The following is a 23,676-nucleotide window of genomic DNA, read 5'->3' on the forward strand; positions in this document are numbered from 1 at the left end:
CCTGTTACACTGTTGTTGTCAGCTGCCATTGAGTCAGCCCCTAACGCATGATGACCCCATGTGTTACAGAGTAGAACTGCTCCATAGAGTTTTCTTGGCTATAATCTTTATGGAAGCAGATCGCCAGGCCTTTCTTCCGCTGAGCCACTGGGCAGTTTTGAACCATCCAGGCTCCTCATCTAGATTTAGTTTATTTGAGACTATTTCTAAACTCCAGATTTAGATGCTTAGTTTTAAAAACCACACAGCTTTTATTTCAAGGAGGTGCTAGTGTTATTCCTTGTGGCTATTGTTGTGATCAATTATTGAATCTTTGAAAAAACATTAACCTAAATTTCTGAAGGCATAATAATTATTTCTTTTAAGTATCTTTTGAACACTCAGTTCTTTTTTATGTACCGTTTATTTAGAGTTAAAAAGGAACAGATCACCTAAGACCATCAAATGACTGCTTTTAGTTTGTGTTTAAGATAAAAAGCTGATGAATTATTCCTGAATGAATAAGTTGTTGTACATCACCTGCTTTGGTTTCCTTACATTAAAATTTTCTTTTATGACTCATTTTAGAGTTATAACCTGTGATTTAAATTGCCTTAATATAGAATCTGAGGCTCCCCCCAGGATGCTACGGGCAGAGGCAGCAAAGTGGAATGGGCTTTCCTGTGGACACCACTGGAAACCTGTGGTTTCATCGAGGGTTCTGGTTCTGTCTTCAGGCTCAGGGCTTTAGGAGAAGACAAGGGAAGAATGGATAGATTGTGGATCAAGGCCTTCATTATCTTTCTGACCTTGCTTCTCCAGGTAGTGTCCTTCGTGCCTGAGGAGATGCTTTACCCATGAACTTCTTAAACTATCCCCGGTGAAGGGCCTCTTAAAAATCCCAGTTTTTAAATCCTCAATCCGTCATGTTCTGATAAAGTTTTCTAAACTACAATGTATATGAATTACTAGAAAAATGAAATCTAAGAAACCCAAAAACAAAAACATACAAATTAGATTCAACAGGCTAAATTATTACTCCATCGGATTGCTGTAAAATTTCTAACACCTGATTTCAATTTCTGTACCTATTTATCCCTTCATGGATCAGTCACAAACAGCTTGCCAACTGACAGTGGCCTGCAATCCACATTTTGAGGAGCACTTATTTGCATTTACTGGGATCCTCATATCAGCAACTCTATGAAGTCTGTCTTCCATTTTACAGATCAGGACACTGAGGATCAAAGAGATTAAGTAACATGCCCAAGGATATATGGTTCCTAGAGCTGGAATTGAGACCCAGAGCTGCAGTTAGCCCACAAGGAGTCTGTTTGAATCAGGAAAGGTATCCCTTCCTGGGGAGTCAGTCTGTGGGTGGCGTAGTTGGTTAATGGCACTTGACTGCTAACCTAAAGGTTGAAAGTTCAAATCTACCCAGAGGCACCTTGGAAGAAAGACCTGGTGATCTACTTGTGAAAAATCAGCCACTGAAAACCCTCTGGAGCACAGTTCTACCCTGACATACATTGGGTTGCCATGTGTCAGAATCGACTTGATAGCAACTGGTTATCCCTTCCTGTGAGAGCTGACTGGATTCCAACCTTCATTCCTCAGCTGGGTAACCTTGTATAGAACATGACCTGAGCCATTATACAGTGTGACCCTGTTCAGACTTACCTGTGCTCTCCCCACCTCCCTTTCCTAGGGTAGAAGGGAAGAGGAGTGGGGAGTGGGAAGGAGAGGGAAAGTGGAGACAAAGACTTGTCTCTCGGTCATTTTATCGCACATTTTTGCAGAGTGGTGGTTGAAGTTGAGAAAGAAAGCAAAACTCCAGTTGGTGAAAAGTGCCTGTTTTTAGTGTTTATAGTGAAAGTTGTGGTTAATCTTAAATTTTTGGAGTACCGATTAATTTAATTTATGTACACTGTCACGAAGTTCCCATTGTTAGAAGTTTTTATGTACAGTCAGCCAGTTAATGGGGGTGCAGAGTAAAGCAGAAAAATAAATTAATATTTAATGGCCTATATACAACTAAATCTGTGTGAATATATCACTGTTATCCATGCTGCTTCTATCATCATACTTCTACCATGGGTTACCGGTACTTGCTTAGTTGACAAATTAAATGAAGAAATGAAAAATATAGACAGTGGATAGACTAAGGACATATCGTCTTGATGCTGCAATCCTTCTGCAACATTCAGACTAAAAATTAGTTAATGTTAATTCCAAAATCAAAACCAAAACCATTGCTGTCAAGTCGTATTCCGACTCATAGTGAACTTATAGGACAGAGTAGAACTGCCCCATAGGGTTTCCAATGAGTGGCTGGTGGATTTGAACTGCCAGCCTTTTGGTTAGCAGCCAAGCTCTTAACCACTGCACCACCAGGGCTCCAAGCAGAGGAAAGAAGTATTAAAAGGTAAAAGGGGTAATAAAAGTGGAAGGCCCCTTACAGGCAATGGATATTATTCATTGCCCCTGTTCAGGGTGAGTGACAAACTCCTGATGGCTAGTCTAGATTTATTGGCATCAGGAGCATCCCTTCCCCCTTCCCCCACTAAGGTAGCTTAGCAGAGTTCTGGGTTTCTTCAGAGAGCAGTCATTTTCCCCTAAGGCACATGCTTTACTTTGGGCCCATTAGTAGCTATTATGTCCATTGCTAGCTAGGAAGACAGATTATAGCACACCCATGGGGCAGTTCTGCTCTGTCCTGTAGGGTCGCTATGAGTCGGAATCGACTCAAAGGCAATGGGTTTGGTTTTTGGTTTGGTGCAACCAGCAATTTGGACCACATTTAAAGACATCTTGGTTTTGTTCTTGTCCATGGCCACATATGGCACCTGGTCGAAGCAGATATGTCATTGGTCCTGTGGAAATCCAAGGAAGGGAATTTAAATGGAGAAATCATTTGTGACAACTAGAAAACTACTCTGAGCTAATGAGGGTCTGAATTGTTTAGGAAATTACACGGGGAAGGAAGGGTCAGTAAATCGCTAATTCTTTTGTAGATCTTAAACTCAGTAATTCATTTATCAGTTTTCTTCCTTAGTAATATATGAGTTTATATCTCAATGGCCTGAGTGAATCAATTTATGACTAAAGTTGTCAAACATTTTATTTTTGACAAGACATTTAAAATGCTTTCCTAAGTATTTAACTTCTTACAACTCATTTATTGCAGTAAACACGCTACGTATTTTTACGCAAATAATGCATGCTTTCTGTGTTTGTTTGCCAGCTGCGCCCTTCCCCTGCGAGTCCCCCTCACAAGCACCACCATGTCAGTCCTCTTCCACATGTTGCTGTAAAAAAAATTAGCATAGCGTGCTTCTGAAAATAGCTTGCAGGGAGAGGGTACAGCCAGCAAACATGCAGAAGGTGTGCATTATTTGCACAAAAATGCAGTATATGGCTAGGCACATTGTGTATCAGTCTGAATATCTACTACAGCTGTTTGAAGTTAATGCTGTTATTATCAGTTCTGAGATGAGGATACTGAGGCTTTAGAGTGAGTAACTTCCAGGATACACAGAGCCCAAGTAGCAGCACTGTAGACCGCTGTGATCTGCGAAGCAGAAGCACTTGCATCACCTGGAAGCTGGTTAGAAATGAAGAACCTCAGCCCCTCCCCAGACCTAGGAACCAGCATCTGCAATTTAAAATGATCCCACATGATCCGTATGCCCTTAAAGTTTGAGAAAGTATGCTTTATTCTACAGAGTCCATGTTCATGGGCCCTATATAGTCCTGCCTCCCTGGGAAGTCTAAGGTAACTTCATTAAGAGAATTCGCAGAATCTGATGTGACTTTCAGTAGATTCAAAATAACCCTTTTTTCTAGTTATATGTTCTAATTCTGTAAATGTCAAATTGGTAATTCTGCATTTTTCTCTTTTCAGCCAAGTGTTCTGACGTTATTTAGAACAGCCTTCTCTTTTCCTTTCCATTGTGGTCACTTAATTCTAAGAATGTTCTAGTTTGATAGCTTCATGCTCTTGTTACCCAGGATGTTGAAAAAAACGACGAATAATGACTGCGTTTCATACCACAAAGGAGCTACTCTAGGGAACTGTAGAGTCCATTCTTTAGACACCTGTCCTCTCCTGAATGCATGTCTTCTGGAAGGATGATGAACAATTATCATTCTTGCCTATAATCCTAGGGATTTAAATGTAAAATACAGTTGGTAGTCAAGTGCATTTCGATTATAATAGAGAAAGCAAGTTTTAGGAATGAGCTGTATGAACTTTTAGAAGACTAACCTTTAAATATGAGCCACTCGGTTTTAAAAAGCATGGGGGTGGCATGCTATCGTCATTTTTAGAGGCTGTTTTGACATGAATTTGGAGAATGGATAAGAAGGGATAAGGCTCATCCGTGTTCTAGAATCACCTGGAGGGTTTTGTTTTAAAATACAGATTGATGCTTCCTACCCTCAGATATTCGATTAGTAGGTTTGTGGTAGAGCCTGAGAATTTCTATTTTTAATAAGTTCGCAGGTGATGATGATGATGATGATGACTGCTGGTCTGGGGAACACACTTTGAGAATCACTGGATTCGATTTTGGGAGGCCAGTTAGGAATCTATTGCACTGACATATGCAGTATGTAACAGAGAACTAAATAATGACAATAGTGTTGGGGGGAGGTTTGGATTGCAAAGATATAGAGGAGTCACAATTGACAGGACTTGCTAACCAGGGCTTCTAACCAGTTCGTTCTGGTTCAGCCCCCTGCTGAGAATTTGCATTTCCACCCCAGATATACTGAATTAGTCTACAGTTTAACAAGATCCCCAGGTGATTCTTATGTACAATAAAATTTGAGAACTACTGCTCTACTAGTGGTTCTCAGAATTGGTCCCTAACCAGCAGCATTAACATCACCTGGAAACTTGTTAGAAATGCAAATTCTCAGCAGGGGTTTGAACTGAACGGATTAGAAGCCCTGTTGCTAACAGACCTGAGTAAGCAGGTGATGGAGGAGTAGGAGTCTAGATTGATCTCTAGATGTATAACTTTGACAGGTGGATGGGGGACGGTAGTAGCATTATCACAACGTATGGACTAAATGAGAAGCTGACTGGAGGTTTTGGGGAGAAATTATAATGTTTGGTTTTTGACATGTCAAGTGGAGATTTAGGTGGGTAATTTAAGTGGTGATATCTGTTAGGAAAGTTGAATACTGCCAAGTTAAATACACAGTTATAAGAACACAGCGTGGGTATGTACATCTGTAGAAGAAAAGAAATCAGAGGTCATAGAGTGAAGAGAGTAAGATACTGAGAACAGAAGTCTGGGATATACTAGTATTTAAAGTGAAATCATAATAAATCTAAGCTTCAAAAAGGACTGGCTGGAGCCCTGGAGTAGAGAGTTTCTCTAAGGGAGTGATGGGCATGGCAAACACCTCAGGAAGGTCAAATGACGTATGGGTGCCAATGTACCCCTTGGATTTAGGCGCCAGAGATCATAGGGAACTTTAGTAAAAGCAATTTCAGCAGAGTAGCATGAATGGGATCCAGATTGTATTTATCTGAGTTTAGGAACTTTTTTTTTAGGAAAGGGTGCATGGCCTCTACTTTTATGTTGTTATATATATATATTTCATCTCTGAGGGGGATAATGCTATTTATAGAAATACTCGTGTACAGGTTTTCAAGATTTAAGCTAAATTTTCTAGGTGAAATTTAATAAAGCATTCAAAAAGCCAATTTAGAATAAAAATTTATATGTAGGTTTTTTCCAACATAAGCAGGAATCTTTGAGAAAGCTCGGCCTCTTGTGAGGTATTGTTGCTTTACCGCGAGAGGTTTTCACAAATGGCTGTGGAGCCCTTTGTGGTTGGTCTTTCTGATAGTGTTTTGTTTTGTTCCCCAACCCCATTCCTGCGGGTGAACCAGGAATGCTAGTATTACTATTACGAATATTGTTTTACTCTGTGTCGCTGTGTGACAGCTGGGCGAGATTATTTTATTAGTTTCCTGATTGACCCAACTTAAACCAAAAGGAAGACAATGGTCAACACTTGTGATCGCTGCGAAGGCAGCTGTCCCTTCTGGTAATTTGACCATAACTGTTTCTTTCCTTTTCCTCCAGTGTTTGTCTAAGCAGAGTTAAAACAAAACACTGAAAGTAAATAGAATTTGCTGCCTTTCACATGATCAGGACCTGGGATGATAGTTTCATGAGCGGGATTTATTGGTGGTGCGTTACAGTCTGCAAAACATATTTTAAACACGTCTCTTCTATAGCAGTGTGCCTACTACTGTTTTAGGAAACCTTCTCGTGGGGTTGTGTGGACTGACTCTTCAGGACTCTCTGGAGAGCAGATTTGAGATAGAGCTGATGCAGCCCTTGTTGGATTTTGTGCTTGTAGCCCTGTGTTACTTGGAAAGTTCTCCACAGAATGTGGGCCAAGTGCAGAATGAGGGGAACTGCCAGTAAAATGGTGAGCTTTCTAAAAGATCCAAAAAAAAAGCACATTTTGTGGTAAAACTGATCTTATCTAACAGATTCTCTATGTGCATACTTTTATTTTACCCTTCACTTGCTGACCAGCAATTCAAGGGTTTGCATTAAAAAAAAAAAAAAAAACAAAAACTTTTTAAATCTTAGGTTCCCAATTATCAGTTTGTAATTGCTTATTTTACAGAGACCAGACTAATTTCCTAAACTATTAGAAATTTTACTTGCTGATTGATCAGGCTGTTGAAGCACTAATAATGAGCATGACTTTGAGGCTCCTTATGAGTGAATACGAGGGGGACGAGTGGTAGATTTTGAAGATTCGTGATATAAAATGAAAAAGCTTTGTTTCATTAAAAAAAATCTGTTTCTAATAGTGTAAATAATGAAACAAAGTTTTTCTATCGATTTGCTCTTCATTTAGTATTTAAAAAAACATGTAGTTAAACATATCACTGGAATTTAAACTATTTCCCCCTTTTCTTTTCACGAGCAGGTTGTCAAGTTACTAAGCAACAAAAGATCACAAGCAGTTGGAATATTGATGTCTAGTCTTCATTTAGATATGAAAGACATACAACATGGTAAGTACAAAAATAAAAATTCAGTTTTTGAATACTAGAATTTGGACTACAGGATGTGATGTTTGGTGGTAACATTATCTCAAACTTAGAGTTTCTGTATGTTTTAGTATATTTCCTGTAAGTGCTTCTAATCTTTCACCTATGATTGTGGCTGGAAAAGTTACTATTACTTTGAAAGTTCTGTTATTTCTCTACCTTCTTAAGTGCCTTATTCTCATTGGACATATATAGGCAGTGTTAATAAATATTTGATTTTTATATCATAAGAAGTACTCGGCCCACTGTGCTCTATGTTAGTGAGACCACGTCTGAATTATTACTTCCGGATGCCACATTTAAAGAGTAAGTGGTAAACACTAGTGAGAGCTGGATATCATGTGTCTTCTAATCATGTTACGTGAGACTCATTGAAAATACCTGGAGAAAATAGTTCACAGGAGAGAAAAATATGTTGTGACTTGAATGTATTTGATGAGCTAACACGATGAAGAGGAAGTGAATCTAAAATTTTCTATCAGATCAGCTTCAATTGGTGTGGGGAGTTATAGGAAAGCATGTTTCAATTGTTATTTTAAGAATGTTCTTATGATCAGAGACGTCAAATAGTAAACTGGAGAAATAAAAAACTTTTCAAGAGATTGAATGATCATTTGTCACAAAAAATCAGTGTTCTTAAAGGGCTATTGCATTGAACAGGAAGTGGGGTATCCCTGTAAGTTCTCCTGTTCCAAGCAGGGCTTCAGACTAGTTAGTTCTCGGTGAACCCCTATGGAGAGTTTGAATTTCCACTCCAGATATACTGAATCAGAATCTACAGTTTAACAAGATCCCTAGGTGATTCTTATGTATAATAAATTTTGAGAACCACTGCTCTGTTAGCATCACCTGGGAACTTGTTAGAAATGCAGTTTCTCATCAGGGGTTTGAACCAGAACAAACCAGTTGGAAGCCCTGATTCCAAGATATTATGAGGTGCTGAAATAGTCATTAAGCAAATTCATTACATATAACTTTTTAGAAGGGAAAAACAGCCCCTCTTCTAATTATTTGAGACAACTGTAATATAAACCCTTTGGCTTTTCTACAGATGGAAAAATTATTTTTTCTAATAACCATCAAAGATGATTTCACGTTATCCTTACCCACTTCATGTTATTACTGGTAATCCAGACACATGAAAGCAGTAATATTATGACCTTTTTGTATTTCTTTTGTGTTGTTGTTTTAACTTATGTCTTTAGCCAGGCTTATAAAATATTTTCTGTGTTTGGATTTAGGGTGATATTTAACAATTTCTTAATGGCTTTAGTGTCAATATTTTAATAAGTGAATCTACCCTACAACTGGCAGGCATTCCTATAGCATATCCTCCTATCACATTTATGTTACGAGATACTGCCTAAAGGTGAATAGAGGAATTAAATTTATATTCACTATGTCCCTGAAGCTGCCCAGAGCCTTAGAATAGATTTAAAGCAGATTAAATTATCCAAAGGAATGCCAGTTTACCTATTACAGAAATATGGTTCCAAGTATAACACAGACCTTATAAATCATGAAAACATTTAGCTGGTTTTCTGGCTTACCCTGTTATGAATGTGGATTCTATTTGTTAGGATTAAAATATTATGTGGAATAATTCATAAATAGCACAAGCTTGATATGCCCTGTCAATTGATGAGTAACTCTTAATCACAATTTAAGTTTTTATTAAATTGTTTTGATGGTGAGGAGACTTCCTCAAGCCGAAGCATTTAGGGTAGTAGTCATAGAAGAGGACGCCAAGGCTGGCGCCAAGAAGTTCTTGGTGTTTCTGAAGCTGGCAGATGTAGCCCAGTTAAGTCATAGAATGAAATCTGAAAATAATGATATGGTCCTTTCTTTCAGTCAAATATTCAACTCAGTTTGAGTTAATAATGAGAACCTTATGAACAAAGGAGTCCGCCTAACATCTGTGTCTGCGGCAAAGCCAGTGAGAGTTCATTGAAAATTTGCTAGCTTAACATGCAACGCTAACAATAACATGGCAGGAACGTCAGTAGTTGAAGGGGTCATAGAAAATTATGCATAAATTTTATCCTATTAGAATTTGAAGTTATTACTGGCATCTCTTTGAAACCTTGCACACGGTTTTCTAAAAAACAGACACTGTAAAAGCCAAAACAAGCTGTTGTGCCTTTTGGTGGATAAAGTCTTCTGCCTCTCTGTGTTCTCTTGAATCATGATTTACGTGGGTGAATCACTTGTGGCCTTTAAAATTAATTGAACTTCTGTCAGGATATGCCTCCACTGAGAAGTCTGCAGAAGCATAAACATCATTGATTCTGGATGTAGAAGTGGCCACAGAATTTATCCGAACCTCCAGTGTCATTTTATAGAAGAGGAAACTAAGACCTTTTAGTGGTCAAGTTTCTTTTTCAAGGTCATGCAGCTCGTTGGTAGAACAGACTGGACTTGCATCCAGGCGTCTCATAATGGACCCTGTTTTTATTAAGTTGAGCCGTTTCTCAAAGATTGTGCTTTCCTGCAACAGCATTCCTCTCTCTTAACACTAAGTTTATGTAATGTATGAAACAATAGGAATTACTTTCTCTTCCTCCTTGTCATGATGCTAGAAAAGCCTGGAATGGAATTTTTTTTGTACTGTTTCTATTGTAAAGTGCCTTGTTAAAGGAATACCAGCATATAAGGTTTGGATAATAGGTATCAGAGGTCCCATCATGGTCTGTTATGGATTGAATTATGTCCCCCCAGAATGTGTGTCAACTTGGCTAGGCCAAGATTCCCAGTATTGTGTGATTGTCCACCATTTTGTCATCTGATGTGATTTTTCCTATGTGTTGTAAATCCTCTATGATGTTAACGAGGCAGGATTAGAGGCCATTATGTTAATGAGGCAGGATTCAATCTACAAGATTAGATTGTATCTTGAGTCAATCTCTTTGGAGATACAAAAGAGGGCAGAGAGCACAGAGGATGGGGGACCTCATACCACCAAGAAAGTAGTGCCAGGAGCAGAGCGTGTGCTTTGGACCCAGGGTACCTTCGCTGAGAAGCTCCTAGGCCAGGGGAAGATTGATGACAAGGACCTTCCTCCAGAGCTGACAGAGACAGAAAGCCTTCCCCTGGAGCTGGCACCCTGAATTCAGGCTTCTAGCCTCCTAGACTTTGAGAGAATAAATTCCTGTTTGTTAAAGCCATCCACTTGTGGTATTTCTGTTATAGCAGCACTAGATAACTAAGACACCACTATATCCACTGAATACCACATCATGCTCAGATTCTAAGGGGAATGAGTGCAGGCTATCTCCCCCAACAGCAGCTGTGAAAAGGCGTCACTGTGACTCACATACAGTCAAAAGGCAGAGAGGAGAGACGGGATCGGGTTCTTGATTAACTTTATTAGTGTGACAAATATAACAGAGGCTGCTCAAAATAATTAATTCTGTGTGTATCTTTGTGTGTGTATAAAGGTTACAACGAAGGCCAGAGCTGCAGGAATGCAGTAGTGAATCTGTCTGGTAACTTCTAAATGATCCTGCAGTTTGTAGCAAATTTTCAATGGGGAGGGTGAAACTGGTACGCTACCTGTGGAAAAATCCCACTGGATGGTTTAGAATAATTTAAAGTCTAGGATGAAGGTACCTTCCAGAGAGGATTTGCCATAGTTTCTGCTAGGCACCTGGGGGTACTATGGGTTTATTGTTAGCTGCTGTTGAGTCAGCCGCCTGCTTATGGTGACTCCACGCACAATGGAATGAAATGCCAGCTGACTGGATCATTGTGATCCATATAGTTTTCATTGGCACTGATTTTTGAAAGTAGATCTCTAGGCTTTTCTTCCTAGTTCATCTTAGTCTGGAAGCTCCACCGAAACCTGTTCAGCCGTAGGAACACCCAAGCCTCCACTGACAGAGAGGTGGTGGCTGTACACGAGGTGCATTGGCTGGTAATTGAACCCCTTCTCCCACATAGAAGATGAGAATTCTGCCACTGAATCACCACTACTGTAGGTTTCCAAACCAAAATGAAGCCTGTTGTTGTCAAGTCGATTCCGACTCATAGTGCCCCTAAAGGATAGAGTAGAAGTGCCCCATAGAGTTTCAAAGGAGCAGCTGGTGGATTTGAACTGCTGAGCTTTTGGTTAGCAGGCAACCCTTGGTTAGCAGCCAAATGCTTAACCACTGCACTACCAGGGCTCCTGTGGGTTTCAAAAACCAAACCAAACCCATTGCCATTGAGTCAGTTCGACTCATAGCAACCCTACAGGACAGAGCAGAACTGCCCCATAGAGTTTCCAAGGAACACCTGGTGGATTCGAACTGTGGACCTTTTTGGTTAGCAGCCATAGCACTTAACCACTGTGCCACCAGGGCTCCTGTGGGTTTAGGATCACCTTAATTCAACTGCAGGGGATCCTTTCTGTTGCATGGCTTGGTTTTCCGGAGAGTATAGCTCTTTGGGGTCCCAATTTATTGTAGGGAAGGTCTCTCTTTAGAATCTGTACTTTGGGTGGGTGCTTAGCTTTGATATTTGGACCCTGGTACCATGAAGCTATCAATAGAAAGTTCAGATTTGGTGGGATAGGCAAATACCTTCAGGGCAAAAGCAGATTTTGAGCTGACTCATTTCTCTGAGTTCTCTTCTGTTTTAGAATGGTAATTTCTTATTCGTTTGTCATCTTTGATGCCTAGAAGATCTGTTACAAATATATTTTATCCAGCATTTTTAGTTGTTTTCAGTGGGATGATTAGTTCACATAATCTAGCTTGTTAGCCCTGGAAATTGGTATTATGCATATCCTCCACCTTTGTGGTAGTAGTCGAGTTTTGAGAAAATAGATTAAATACAAGATTTGGATGATATATCAGGAATCAATGTGGCATTCACAGTTCTTTGGTCTATTTTGGTAGATAATAGTAGCTGCAAGATAATTTCTAGTTTCATGAGGCTCAGCTTTATCCCCTACAATCTCACTACTAGGAAGAATCCACATAGTGTATCATCCAACCTGGGACACTTTTGAGAATGAAAGAGGGGGCTGTTAATAATATAGCCGGGATAACTTGGGAAGTTCCCAGGCAAACCAGTTGTATGGCTCTCCTGCGAACAGATCCAGATAAAAGCACGTTTCAGATCTAATTCTCCCCTATACACAGACATCTATTAAATAAGTACTTATCAGCCAGCGAAGGACCCTAGTGGCACAGTGGTTAAAGCGCTCGACTGCAAACTGAAAGGTCCGTGGTTCGAACCCACCAGCCACTCCACAGGAGTAAGACGTGGCCATCTGGTTGCATAAAGTTTTACAGCCTTGGAAACCCTATGGGGCAGTTCTACTCTGGGGGAAAAAAAAGTTTTGAGAAACCTGCTTTGTAAACTTACGGTGTCTAACTCTCTGCCTTATAGGTGCTCTCACCACTGTCTTGTCTGAGGGGTTTGCTCCACACAGATGTGAACACATCACAGAGACAGGAATCTGTTACCCTTGTGGTCTTTTCAGGCAACTAGAAAGCATCCTCAGTCAGGGGCTGGACCCAAGACCATTTAGAGATCAAGCCTTCAGCAGCTTCCCAGAAGATCAGGGCCATAGCCTTCCTAGATACTCATACTGTCTCTGTGGAAGTAAAGGGGTGGAGTGTCTGACTTCTTTAGCTATCTTGACATATCTTGAAAACCTTTAATTTCACCATTGAAAGCTAATTTCAGACATTAATATGCAAATTAGCAAAGCCTTAGGTATTGATCTTAGATACAGATAGCTGAGGAGCTTGCAGTAGCTGTCTCTGGAGTCTGATCTTTTTTATATAATGCTGGTTAACTATTCCTGGTGTTGTGGGGTGGCATAAGCAGTTAATGCACTGTGCTGCTAACTGAAAGGTTGGTGATTCAGGTCCACCCAGAGGCACCTTGGGAGACAAGCCTGGCAGTCTACTTCCGAAAAATCAGCCACTGAAAACCCTATTTGAGCACAGTTCTACTCTTGACACACATGGAGTCACCATGAGTCAGAATTGACTCGACAGCAACTAGTTTGGTTTGGTTAAGCCATCCTTAGAATGTGGATTCTTATTATTAGAACAACTGACTGGCCATATAGTTGAAGCTTTAACTGGCTTATACATAATAGTACATTCCCTCTGCAAGTGTATTTTAAAATAAATTAGATATTGTGACAAGGGATACCTAATATGTATTTAATGATCTTACCCATAAAAAATAAGTTTGCTATCTTTCAGGGATGGTCAGCCCAGAGTACTAATGGCATTGATTCTTTCTTGTCTTTAATTTCTGCAATGACTAATGTTGGCTGGTATTTGGGCCCATGAGAAATGAACTGCTAGATTACTTGTTGAAATTTCTATTCTGTTTAAGCATGATTTATTAAAATCATGTTTCTTGAAATTAAATGAGATAATTATTTAAACCTACCCAGTATTCTGCCAGAAATATAATTGATATAGTCAGTAAAATCATGGTTATTTTTGTTTTTTTGACTCTAAGCCCTATGATTGCTTTCAAACACACACACACGCACACACAGACAATAGCTAAAGATACCTTCAAAAAAAACCAGAGTCACTGCCATCATATCAATTCCACCCCATAGCAACCTATAGGACAGAACTGCCCCATAGGGTTTCCAAGGCTGTAAATCTTTACGGAAGCTGACTGCCACATCTTTCTTTCCAGGAGTGGCTGGTGAGTTCGAACCACCAACATCTTGGTTAGCAGCCAGGCACTTTAACCACTGTGCCACCAGAGCTCCTTAAAGGTACCTTACAAGGACAATAAATACACTTACAGATTTAGACCAGACATCCAAGTGAAATCTCAGTCTACTAATTTGTGACCCTCATTGGAACCAGTGTCATGTTGTTCTCTTGATGGTCTGTCATTGAACTCCTCCACAGGGACTCAAGGCTGAGAAGGCTTATCCTGATAATTGTTTAGGAAGAAAATACCCCCAGGCAGCAAGTACTAACGAGAGAGTTGCTGTTGGTAAACAGGCTACATATTCTAAGATCTTTCTTAATCAAATCTCTTTATTAGTGTCCTAAGAGATGGAATTGGATAGTGATTTGAATTTTACATCCCACCACCCCCTTCCCTCTACTGCTGTTTATGATGGCTGTGTAAAATGGTCCATAGGATGGGGGTTAATTTCCATTTTGTAATGGAGGGAATTGAGGCTTACAGATCAAGCCTGTCTAGGGCTTCACCTTAGTAGAGCCATAATGGGCATTCAGTTCCTTGGACTCCTAATTCAGTGCTCTTTGCAGCATATTAGCTTATTACAGAATGAAGACCTAGTTATCCAATAAAATGAGAATATACAACATCTGCAGAAAGAAAACTGGCAAAAGGACATGCTACTTTTGGCCAACAGTTGTTTGGTTCTTAGGAGTTATTGAAACACTGGAAAATACAAATTTAGCAACTTCGTTTATCGTTTCAAGTGTCATTTTATACAAATTCCTGTTTGCTTATAGACTCTTCCTTAAATAAATAAAGTTGTGGAATTTTTTTTACATTTGTGAGCGAAATGAGAAAAAAAGTAATTTAAAGAAAATTATTAATGAAGTTTGTTCTTGATTGAGCCACTAAAGAGAAATGAAATTCCTATAGAAAACAAAACAAAACAATTTGGGCTAACGCTATCAATTAATTAAAGCAGATTGTGATTACTTGTAAAACACTTGTGATGCATGGGACATGGAACTTACTGAGCCTCTTAACTAGGTTACTGATTGCTCAGAGACAGTATGTAGAGAACTACAGATACCACCCTAGTAAAGTCCTTGGCAATGCTTACCTTCATTTTTTTTTTACCAATTCTCTTGGCATATTCTTTCTTCCTTGTGCCTCCCTAATGTCAGTACTTCCCTGGGTTTTTCCTCTACTTTTAAGTGTAGTATAAAAATGATTAAGAGCATGGGTTCTGGGGCCAAGCTGCTTGGATTTGAATCTCAGCTCTGCTGCTTGCCAGCTGAGTAAACTTGGACAAGTTATTTCATATCTCTATGCTTCAGTTTCCTCATTAGTAAAAAGGGCTGTTAAATGAGTCATTACCTGTGTAAACACACACACACATACACACACACAAATACACACGTTAAGTTTAAGTTTTGGAGATGCTTGAAACTTGAATCCTTGGACAACCAGTGATGAAAAAGTACTTAAAGATCATATTCTGCTTTTCATTACACTAGATAGGTTTTGCTACAGGCCTTTGCCATTGGATGAAGGAGGATGTGGAGTGCATGGCCACCCACCTGGCTGTCATTTTGTTGTACTGGTAGCTTATGTGTGGCTATGGTTCTGGAAGCTATGCCATCAATACTTAAATACCAGCAGGGTTACATATGGTGGACAGGTTTTAGCAGAACTTCCAGACTAAGACAGACTAGGAAGAAACATGTGGCGCTCTACTTCCTTAAAGTAACCAGTGAAAACTGTATGGACCACAACAGAATATTGTCCAATACAGTGCTGGGAGATGTGCTCCCTAGGTTGGAAGCACTCGACAATAGAATCAAGCATGTCGGAGATCATGAAGATGGCACAGGACTGGGCAGCATTTCATTCTGTTGTACATGGGGCCCTCACGAGTCAGAGCCCACCATATGACAGTTAACAACAACAACAACAACAGAATGCATGGAGCTATTTCTTCTGGTGGAGTAGCTGAGAATGAGATAGGAGAGGAAAAGGGGAGCTTAAAGTTCAAGAGGAACATATCTGAGATCACTACGATTGTTCTGTAGTTCGAGTTTTGGGTGAATGTTGTTAGTACTGGGCTATACTTATTTCCATTTTCTGAATGGAGATAAACATGAGACTTATTTAGTTATAGTAGCAGCTCTTAGAAGTTGAGCATGGCTGTATCCTTGGACTAAGTTTTACGTGCAAGGAGAGCAGTTTGTTTTGGAAACTTGAAAGGCTGAGGTCTCTCATTGTGTGTTTTTTTAAGCATTGTCTCTTTGCAGTGTGAGTCAGCCACATTCATAGTTGTTGGCAGTGGGTGGCATGCGAAGGTAATGGTGGGGAGGAGTTTGGCTTTGTTGGTGAAATGAATCTTGGTGTGGGACATGAGTAGGATCCAAGTAGAGACATGGACAACTGCATCTATTATGTCAACGTATTATTTTTCCTGGTTGTTAAACAAGTTTCTAGCTATAAGTATAAGAAGACTTACAAAATCTGAAAATACCTTTTCTGAATCCCAGGAACTGCTATACATTTAGCAGTTCTTTTACCTGTTGGGCTGCCACTGAATAATGTTTTTCTTACGAAATTTTCTACGAAACAAGGTGTAGGTTACAAACTCCAGGTCTTTTTTGTAGAGTTTCTGGTTTCATTCTCAGAGACACAAACTTTTTCACTTGCCTATTAATTACCTTATGAAAGTTTACCCGTAATCATTTGTTTATTTTTGTAATATTTTCAAAAAATTGGGTTAGTGTAGGCTATGTTGTTTTTTTTTCCCAGTAGGTTTTCGAGGGTCTGGTTTCTTTATGAAACTCAAGTATACTAAGGCTCGCTTAGAAATTGCTTTATACCCTTTTCTGACATTTATTTTAAGTGTTTTCTTCACATGGGATATGGAGTTTTAAGACTTGTTTATTATATTTATTGAGACATTAAAGATGTAGTAAATGCTGTCGGGAGGTTTAGTGAATGGTTTTCATTGAAATATAAAGTCACTTAGAATTAGAAATTTGAGAAGAAAGTAGGTTCCAGTGAGCCCTGTGTAACATTTTCATCAATTGTAGCCTTTTAGTGGAGAAAAGGTACACTTTCATTAAAACCTACTTTCAGAAATTTAATATCATAATATGTTTTAATTTAAAATACAAGTTCAGTATTTAGAATTTCTTATAAAAAGAAGGATCTTGTAAATCATTTTAGGTCACACATAGATTATTACATCAAGGTAAAATGAATTATTATAAGTGTCTCAAGTGTAATTATAGGCTCAGGCAAAAACTTGAGTTGAACTTAGCTTATATTTTTATGACATTGTTCCACAGTTGGACTTTCTGATTATACTTTTGTGGAAAGAAGAAGCACAATACTTTGGGGGTTATTCTGAAGCTGGGAGCTTTGAATATGATTATTCTTTTCCTTCATTGCATTTACTGTCTGAAATGTATATTACATGTTTGTGTGTTTATTTTTGCCCCTCCCTCATTTCTCTTCCCCCTCCTCCCCAACTAGGGAAGGTAAGCTCTGTGAAGGCTGGAGACATACCCCACTGTGGCTCAGGGCATTCCCTCTATAATGCTGCATCTGTTCTTCACAATCACTGGGAGATTGTTGACAGGATTGCCCAGATCACAAGGGGACTGTGTAGAGGTGGAGCCTAAATTTGAGCACAGAGCATTAGTTGAGTGCATAACTAATCACATCAACTTTGGCCTTTGAATTACTGTGTGTTCAAGGTGTGGTTTTTGCGGACATACTCACACTGAATAATCGTTGGAAGAGATGGAGATTTGGCCCTATGATTTGGGGTGAAAGGAAACCTCTGGCAATTAGAATCTTGGTTGTATTTCAAAATTCACTTCTTTAAAATTCTATGTGTTTTGAGAAGCGCCTCTCTGGCACCCCAGAGTGGCCGCTCTCCATACGCTTCCTGGCTTTTGCTTTATCCAGTCAGATGAAGTGAAGATCTGTGAGTGCTGGAGGTGAGGAGAAAAATGACCAGGTCTCTCTACTTTTCCCTTATAGAGCCCCAAATGTCCAATTCCTACTAGGTACTGAGCTGAGACATCAGATAAAACAACTAAAACACAAAAGTTATGTAATGACATATTATCTTCTAGCATGACTACAGTAATGATATTTCATGCTGATGGCTATCTTTCATCTTCCTTCCTGGCCAAACATGAATAAAAGATCTCTACTTCTCCAGTAGCATTTTTAAGCCAAATACCTCTGTCATGGATTGAATTGTGTCCCGCAAAAACATCTGTCAACTTGGCTAGGCTAGGATTCCAGTATTTTGTGATTGTACACCATTTTGTCATCTGATGTGCTTTTCCTGTGTGTTGTAAATCCTACCTCTATGATGTTAATAAAATGGGATTAGCAGCAGTTATGTTAATGAGGCAGGACTCAATCTACAAGATAAAGTTGTGTCTTAAGCCAATCTCTTGAGATATAAAGGAGAGAAGCTAGCAGAGAGAGGTGGGTACCTCATACCACCAAGAAACGAGCCAGAAGAATAGTGTGTCCTCTAGACCCAGGGTCCCTGTGCTGAGAAGCTTCTCAACTAGGGAAGACTGATAATAAGGACTTTCCCCCAGAGCCGACAGAGAGAAATCCTTCCCCTAGAGCTGGCACCCTGAATTCAGACTTCAGCCTCCTAAACTGTGAGGGAGAAAATTTCTCTTTGTTAAAACCATCCACTTGTGGTATTTCTGTTATAGCAGCACTAGATAACTAAGACAACCTCTAACTACATTTTAAAATTAAACAATTTAAATCAAATTATTATATACACGATTAAAAAAAATGAAATAGTACAGAAAGATTTACAATGAGAAACCACAATTTCCAGTTCCCTGTGTGAACTTTGACACTTCCATGGTAGATCGTATATTGTTGTATGCCATCTAGCTGATTCTGACTCATAGCAACTCTGTAGGACAGGGTAGAACTGCACCTTAGGGTTTCCAAGGCTGAAATCTTTATAGAAGCAGACTGCCACATCTTTCTCCCATGGAGCGGCTGGTGGGTTTGGACTGCCAACCTTTCAGTTAGCAGCTGAATGGTTAACCACTGTGCCACCAGTATACAAATCATTGTATGTTGTTGTTGTTAGGTGCTGTTGAGTCTGTTCCAACTCATAGCAACCCTGTGTACAACAGAACAAAACACTGCCCGGTACTGTGCCATCCTCACAATCATTACTATGCTGGAGTCCATTGTTGCAATCACTGTGTCATTCCATTTCATTGAGGGTCTTTCTCTTTTTCAGTGACCCTCTGATCTACCAAGCATGATGTCTTTTTCCAGGGACTGGTCCTTCCTGATAAAACATGTACAAAGTATGTGAGATGAAGTCTTGCCATCCTCGCTTCTGATGAGCATTCTGGCTGTACTTCTTCCAAGACAGATTTGTTTGTTCTTCTGGCAGTCCCTGGTATATTCCATATTTTTCACCAACACAATAATTCAAAGGCATCAGTTCTTCTTCAGTCTTCCTTATTCATTGTCCAGCTTTCACATGCATACCATGTGATTGAAAATACCATGGCTTGGGTCAGGTGCATCTTAGTCCTTAGAGTGACATCTTTGCTTTTTAACACTTTAAAGAGATCTTTTGCAGCCGATTTGCCCAGTGTAACACATCATTTGATTTCTTGACTGCTGCTTCCTTGGATGTTGATTGTGGATCCAAGTAAAATGAAATCCTTGACAATGTCAATCTTTTTTCCGTTTATCATGATGTTGCTTATTGGTCCAGTTGTGAGTATTTTTCTTTTCTTTATGTTGAAGTGTAATCCATAAAGAAGGCTGTGGTCTTTGATCTTCATCAGTAAGTGCTTCAAGTCCTCTTCACTTTCAGCAAGCAAGGTTGTGTCATCTGCATAATGCAGGTTGTTAATGAGTCTTCCTCCAATCCTGATGCCATGTTCTTCTTCATATAGTCCAGCTTCTCGGATTATTTGTTCAGCATACAGGTTGCATAAGTATGGTGAAAGAATACAATTCTGATGCACACCTTTCCTTACTTTAAACCATGCAGTATCCCTTTGTTCTGTTTGAACAACTGCCTCTTGATCCAGGTACAGATTCCTGATGAGCACAATTAACCTGTTCTGGAATTCCCATTCTCCACAATGTCATCCATAATTTGTTAACGATCCACACAGTCAAACGCCTTAGCATAGTCAATAAAATACAGATAAACATCTTTCTGGTATTTTCTGGTTTCAGCCATGATCCATCTAACATCAGCAATGATCTCCTTTGTTCCATGTCCTCTTCTGAATCCAGCTTGAATTTCTGGCATTTCCCTGGGTATGTACAGCTGCAACTGCTTTTGAATGATCTTCAACAAAATTTTACTTGTGTATGATATTAATGATATTGTTTGATAATTTATGCATTCTGTAGGAGCACCTTTCTTTAGAATGAGCACAAATATGGATCTCTTCTAGTTGGTTGGCCAGGTACTTGTCTTCAAAATTTCTTGGCATAGATGACTGAAGACTTCCAGTGCTGCACTGTTTGGTTGAAACATCTCAATTGGTATTCCATCAACTCCTGGAGCCTTGTTTTTCACCAGTGCTTTCAGTGCAGCTTGGACCTCTTCCTTCAGTACCATCAGCTCTTGATCATATGCTACCTCCTGAAATGGTTGAATGTCGAGCAATTCTTTTTGGTACAGTGATTCTGTGTATTCCTTCCATCTTCTTTTGATGCTTCCTGCATCATTTAATAGTTTCTCCATACAATCCTTCACTATTGCAACTTGAAGTTTGATTATTTTCTTCAGGTCTTTCAGCTTGAGAAATGCCAAGCATCTTCTTCCCTTTTGGTTTTCTATCTCTAGGTCTTTGCACCTTTCATTATAATGCTTTACCTTGTTTTCTCAAGCTGCCCTTTGAAATCTTCTGTTCAGCTCTTTTACTTCATCATTTCTTCCTTTTGCTTTACCTACTTGACATTCAAGAACAACTTTCAGAGTTTCTTTTGAAATCCATTTTGGTCTTTTTTTTTCCCAGTCTTTTTAATAACCTCTTACTTTCTTCATGTATGATGTCCTTGATGTCATTCCACAACTCGTCTGATCATCAGTCATTAGTGTCAATGCATCAAACCTATTCTTGAGACAGTCTCTAAATTTAGGTGGGATATACTCGGGGTCATGCTTTGGCTCTTGTGGACTTGTTCTAATTTTCTTCAGCTTCAGATTGAACTTACATATGAGCAATTGATGGTCTATGCTGAAGTCAGCCCCTGGCTGTGTTCTGACTGCTGATATTGAGCTTTTCTATCCTTTCTTTCCACAGAGGTAGTTGATTTGATTCTTGTGTGTTCCATCTGGCGAGGTCCACATATATAATCGCTGTTTATGTTGTTGAAAAAAGGTATTTGCAGTGAAGAAGTTGTGGTCTTGAAAAATTCTATCATAAGATCTTCAGCGTCGTTTCTATCACCAAGGCTGTTATTTTCCAACTACCAATCTTTCTTCTTTGTTTCCAACTTTTGCATTTCAATCACCAGTAATTATCGGTGCATCATTGTATAGGAATGATTTTTCCCTTGTTTGAGCCACTGTAGAATAATAGCAAATTTGTTTAAGGAAATTGTGGGATTCAGAAGGAGGCTCCTCTATCATTGTAATCTACAGTATCGTCTTCTTATGAATTACGGTGTTGTAAAGGGAATTTTTGAATTGAATGAGATGTTAAGCTAGATTATCTGCATGGTTCTTTTTAATTCTGAGATTGTATGAGTCCAAGTTTAAAGATACACAATTGCTGATAATAATAATGAACACATATAGTTGTTGCTGTGTGTTGGGCCTGCAAGGAGGTAGGTGATGTGATTTTCCCCATTTTAGGGATGAAAAAACTGAGATATAGACTAGCAGTCAGTAACCCCTATACATACCACAAATGAAGATGTCAGCATTGACCTTTACATGAGAGAAGTCACAATTCATCCATTCCTTCTGTTTTCTTTCCTTTATTTTTTCCAGCATTTAATCAATCGTTCACTCAAATATTTTCCAAGCATCTACTTTGTGCCAACCTCCATTCGTTGTCCTGGTATACAGAAATGAAAAAAAAACCCTAGAAAAATCTATGCCCATATGGAGCTTACATTTCAGTAAAGGTGGGGGGAAAGTATAAAAGAAATAAGTAAAATACATAGTATAACAAATGGTGATGAGTGTTGTGGAAGAAATAAGCAAATACAAGGAGTGGAAATGAGAGAGTCCAGAGTGATAGGTGAGGGAGGGGTCAAGGAAAGACTCAATGAGAAAGTGACATCTGAAGCGTGGGACGAAAGGAGCCAAGGAAGAACATGTCAGGGAGAATGAATAGTCACATGCAGGATCCTGAGGTGATGATGTCCTGGCATATTAAAGGACAGCAAGTTGCTGAATGCACCTGGAGGGGAGTGATCAAGGGGGAGAGAAGTTTGAGATGTGGTTGGTAAATAAGGGGAGGGAGGCAGGTCACGTAGAGCCATCTTGACTTTCTAAGGACTTTGGATTTTACTCCAAAAGAGATGGAATACTATTAGAGGATGTAGGAAGAAGAAGATTGTTCTCATTTATGTCCTCAAGAGTTACTTGTCTCCTATGTAGGAAAAAGAAGATAGGAGTTACTATGGGTTGAATTGTGTCCCCCAAAATGTATGTGTTGTAAATTCTAACCCCTATACCCCTGGATGGAGCCCTGGTGGCACAGTGATTAAGAGCTGCTAACCAAAAGGTTGACAGTTCGAATCCACTAGCCGCCCCTTGGAAACCATATGGGACAGTTCTACTCTGTCCTGTATGGTCATTATGAGTTGGAATCGACTCAGTGGCAGTGGGTTTGGTTTGAATGTAATCCCATTTGAGAATAGTGTTTTCTTTGTTATGTTGATGAGGCCATATCAGTGTAAGGTGTGTCTTAAGACAATCACTTTTGAGATGTAAAAGAACAGATTAGGCATAGAAGAAGACAACTCAGGGAAGACAGACACTATCTGAAGACAATAGCGGCAGACCAGTCTACAAGCCCAGAAACTTCAAGGATGACCTGCTAGAGAAGCTGAGACAAGGATTTCCCCTAGAGCCAACAGAGAGAGAACCTTCCCCTAGAGCCAGTGCCCTAAATTTGGACTTCTAGCCTCCTAAACTGTGAGAAAATAGATTTCTGTTCATTAAATCCACCTATTTGTGGTGTTTTTGTTATAGCAGCACTAAGAAAGTAAAACAGGTGTCAAGGGAAACAGGCAGGAGGACTAGTAAGGAGGCTGTGTGGGAATCCAGATGGAAGGTGATGGTGACTCTGACCAGAGTAGTAGCAGTAGAGATGGTGAGATGTGTTTGGATTCTGAATATGTTATAAAGGTAGAGGCAACAAGATTGGATTGGATGTAGACTGTGAAAAAAAGAGAAGACTGTAGGATTTTTGGTCTGAATTAATGGATTTGCTATTTACTGGGATGAAGAAAAGTATAGAAAGAGTAGGTCTGAGAAAAGAAGATCAGGAGTTCAATTTGAGACATGTTAAATCTGAGATACCAGTTAGACATCCAAATAGAGGCACTGAATAGACAATTGGAAATATTATTTGAGAGTTAGGGAAGAAGTATATCGACAGGGAACCACCAGAAATTCAAGCTGCATTCAGAAGAGGACATGAAACAAAGGAGATCATTGCTGATGTCAGATGGATCCTGGCTGAAAGCAGAGAATACCAGAAAGATGTTTACCTGTGTTTTATTGACTATGCTAAGGCACTTGACTGTGTGGATCGTTAACAAATTATGGATGACATTGTGGAGAATGGGAATTCCAGAACAGGTAATTGTGCTCATCAGGAATCTGTACCTGGGTCAAGAGGCAGTTGTTCAAACAGAATAAAGGGATACTGCATGGTTTAAAGTAAGAAAAGGTGTGC

The 23,676-nt window shown here is 39.4% G+C and overlaps 1 protein-coding gene across 1 annotated transcript in view; it reads left to right on the forward strand.

Annotated features, from left to right (window-relative positions):
- FMN2 (formin 2) overlaps positions 1-23,676 on the forward strand; it is a 437,381-nt gene that overhangs the window by 174,559 nt on the left and 239,146 nt on the right. The window contains exon 8 of the mRNA XM_023730863.1: positions 6,949-7,036. Coding sequence (XP_023586631.1) covers positions 6,949-7,036 — 88 coding nt within the window. The remainder of the gene's footprint in view (positions 1-6,948; positions 7,037-23,676) is intronic.

This window comes from Trichechus manatus, unplaced genomic scaffold (assembly GCF_000243295.1).
Source record: "Trichechus manatus latirostris isolate Lorelei unplaced genomic scaffold, TriManLat1.0 scaffold00039, whole genome shotgun sequence".
In the NCBI taxonomy this organism is placed as follows: Eukaryota; Metazoa; Chordata; class Mammalia; order Sirenia; family Trichechidae; genus Trichechus; species Trichechus manatus.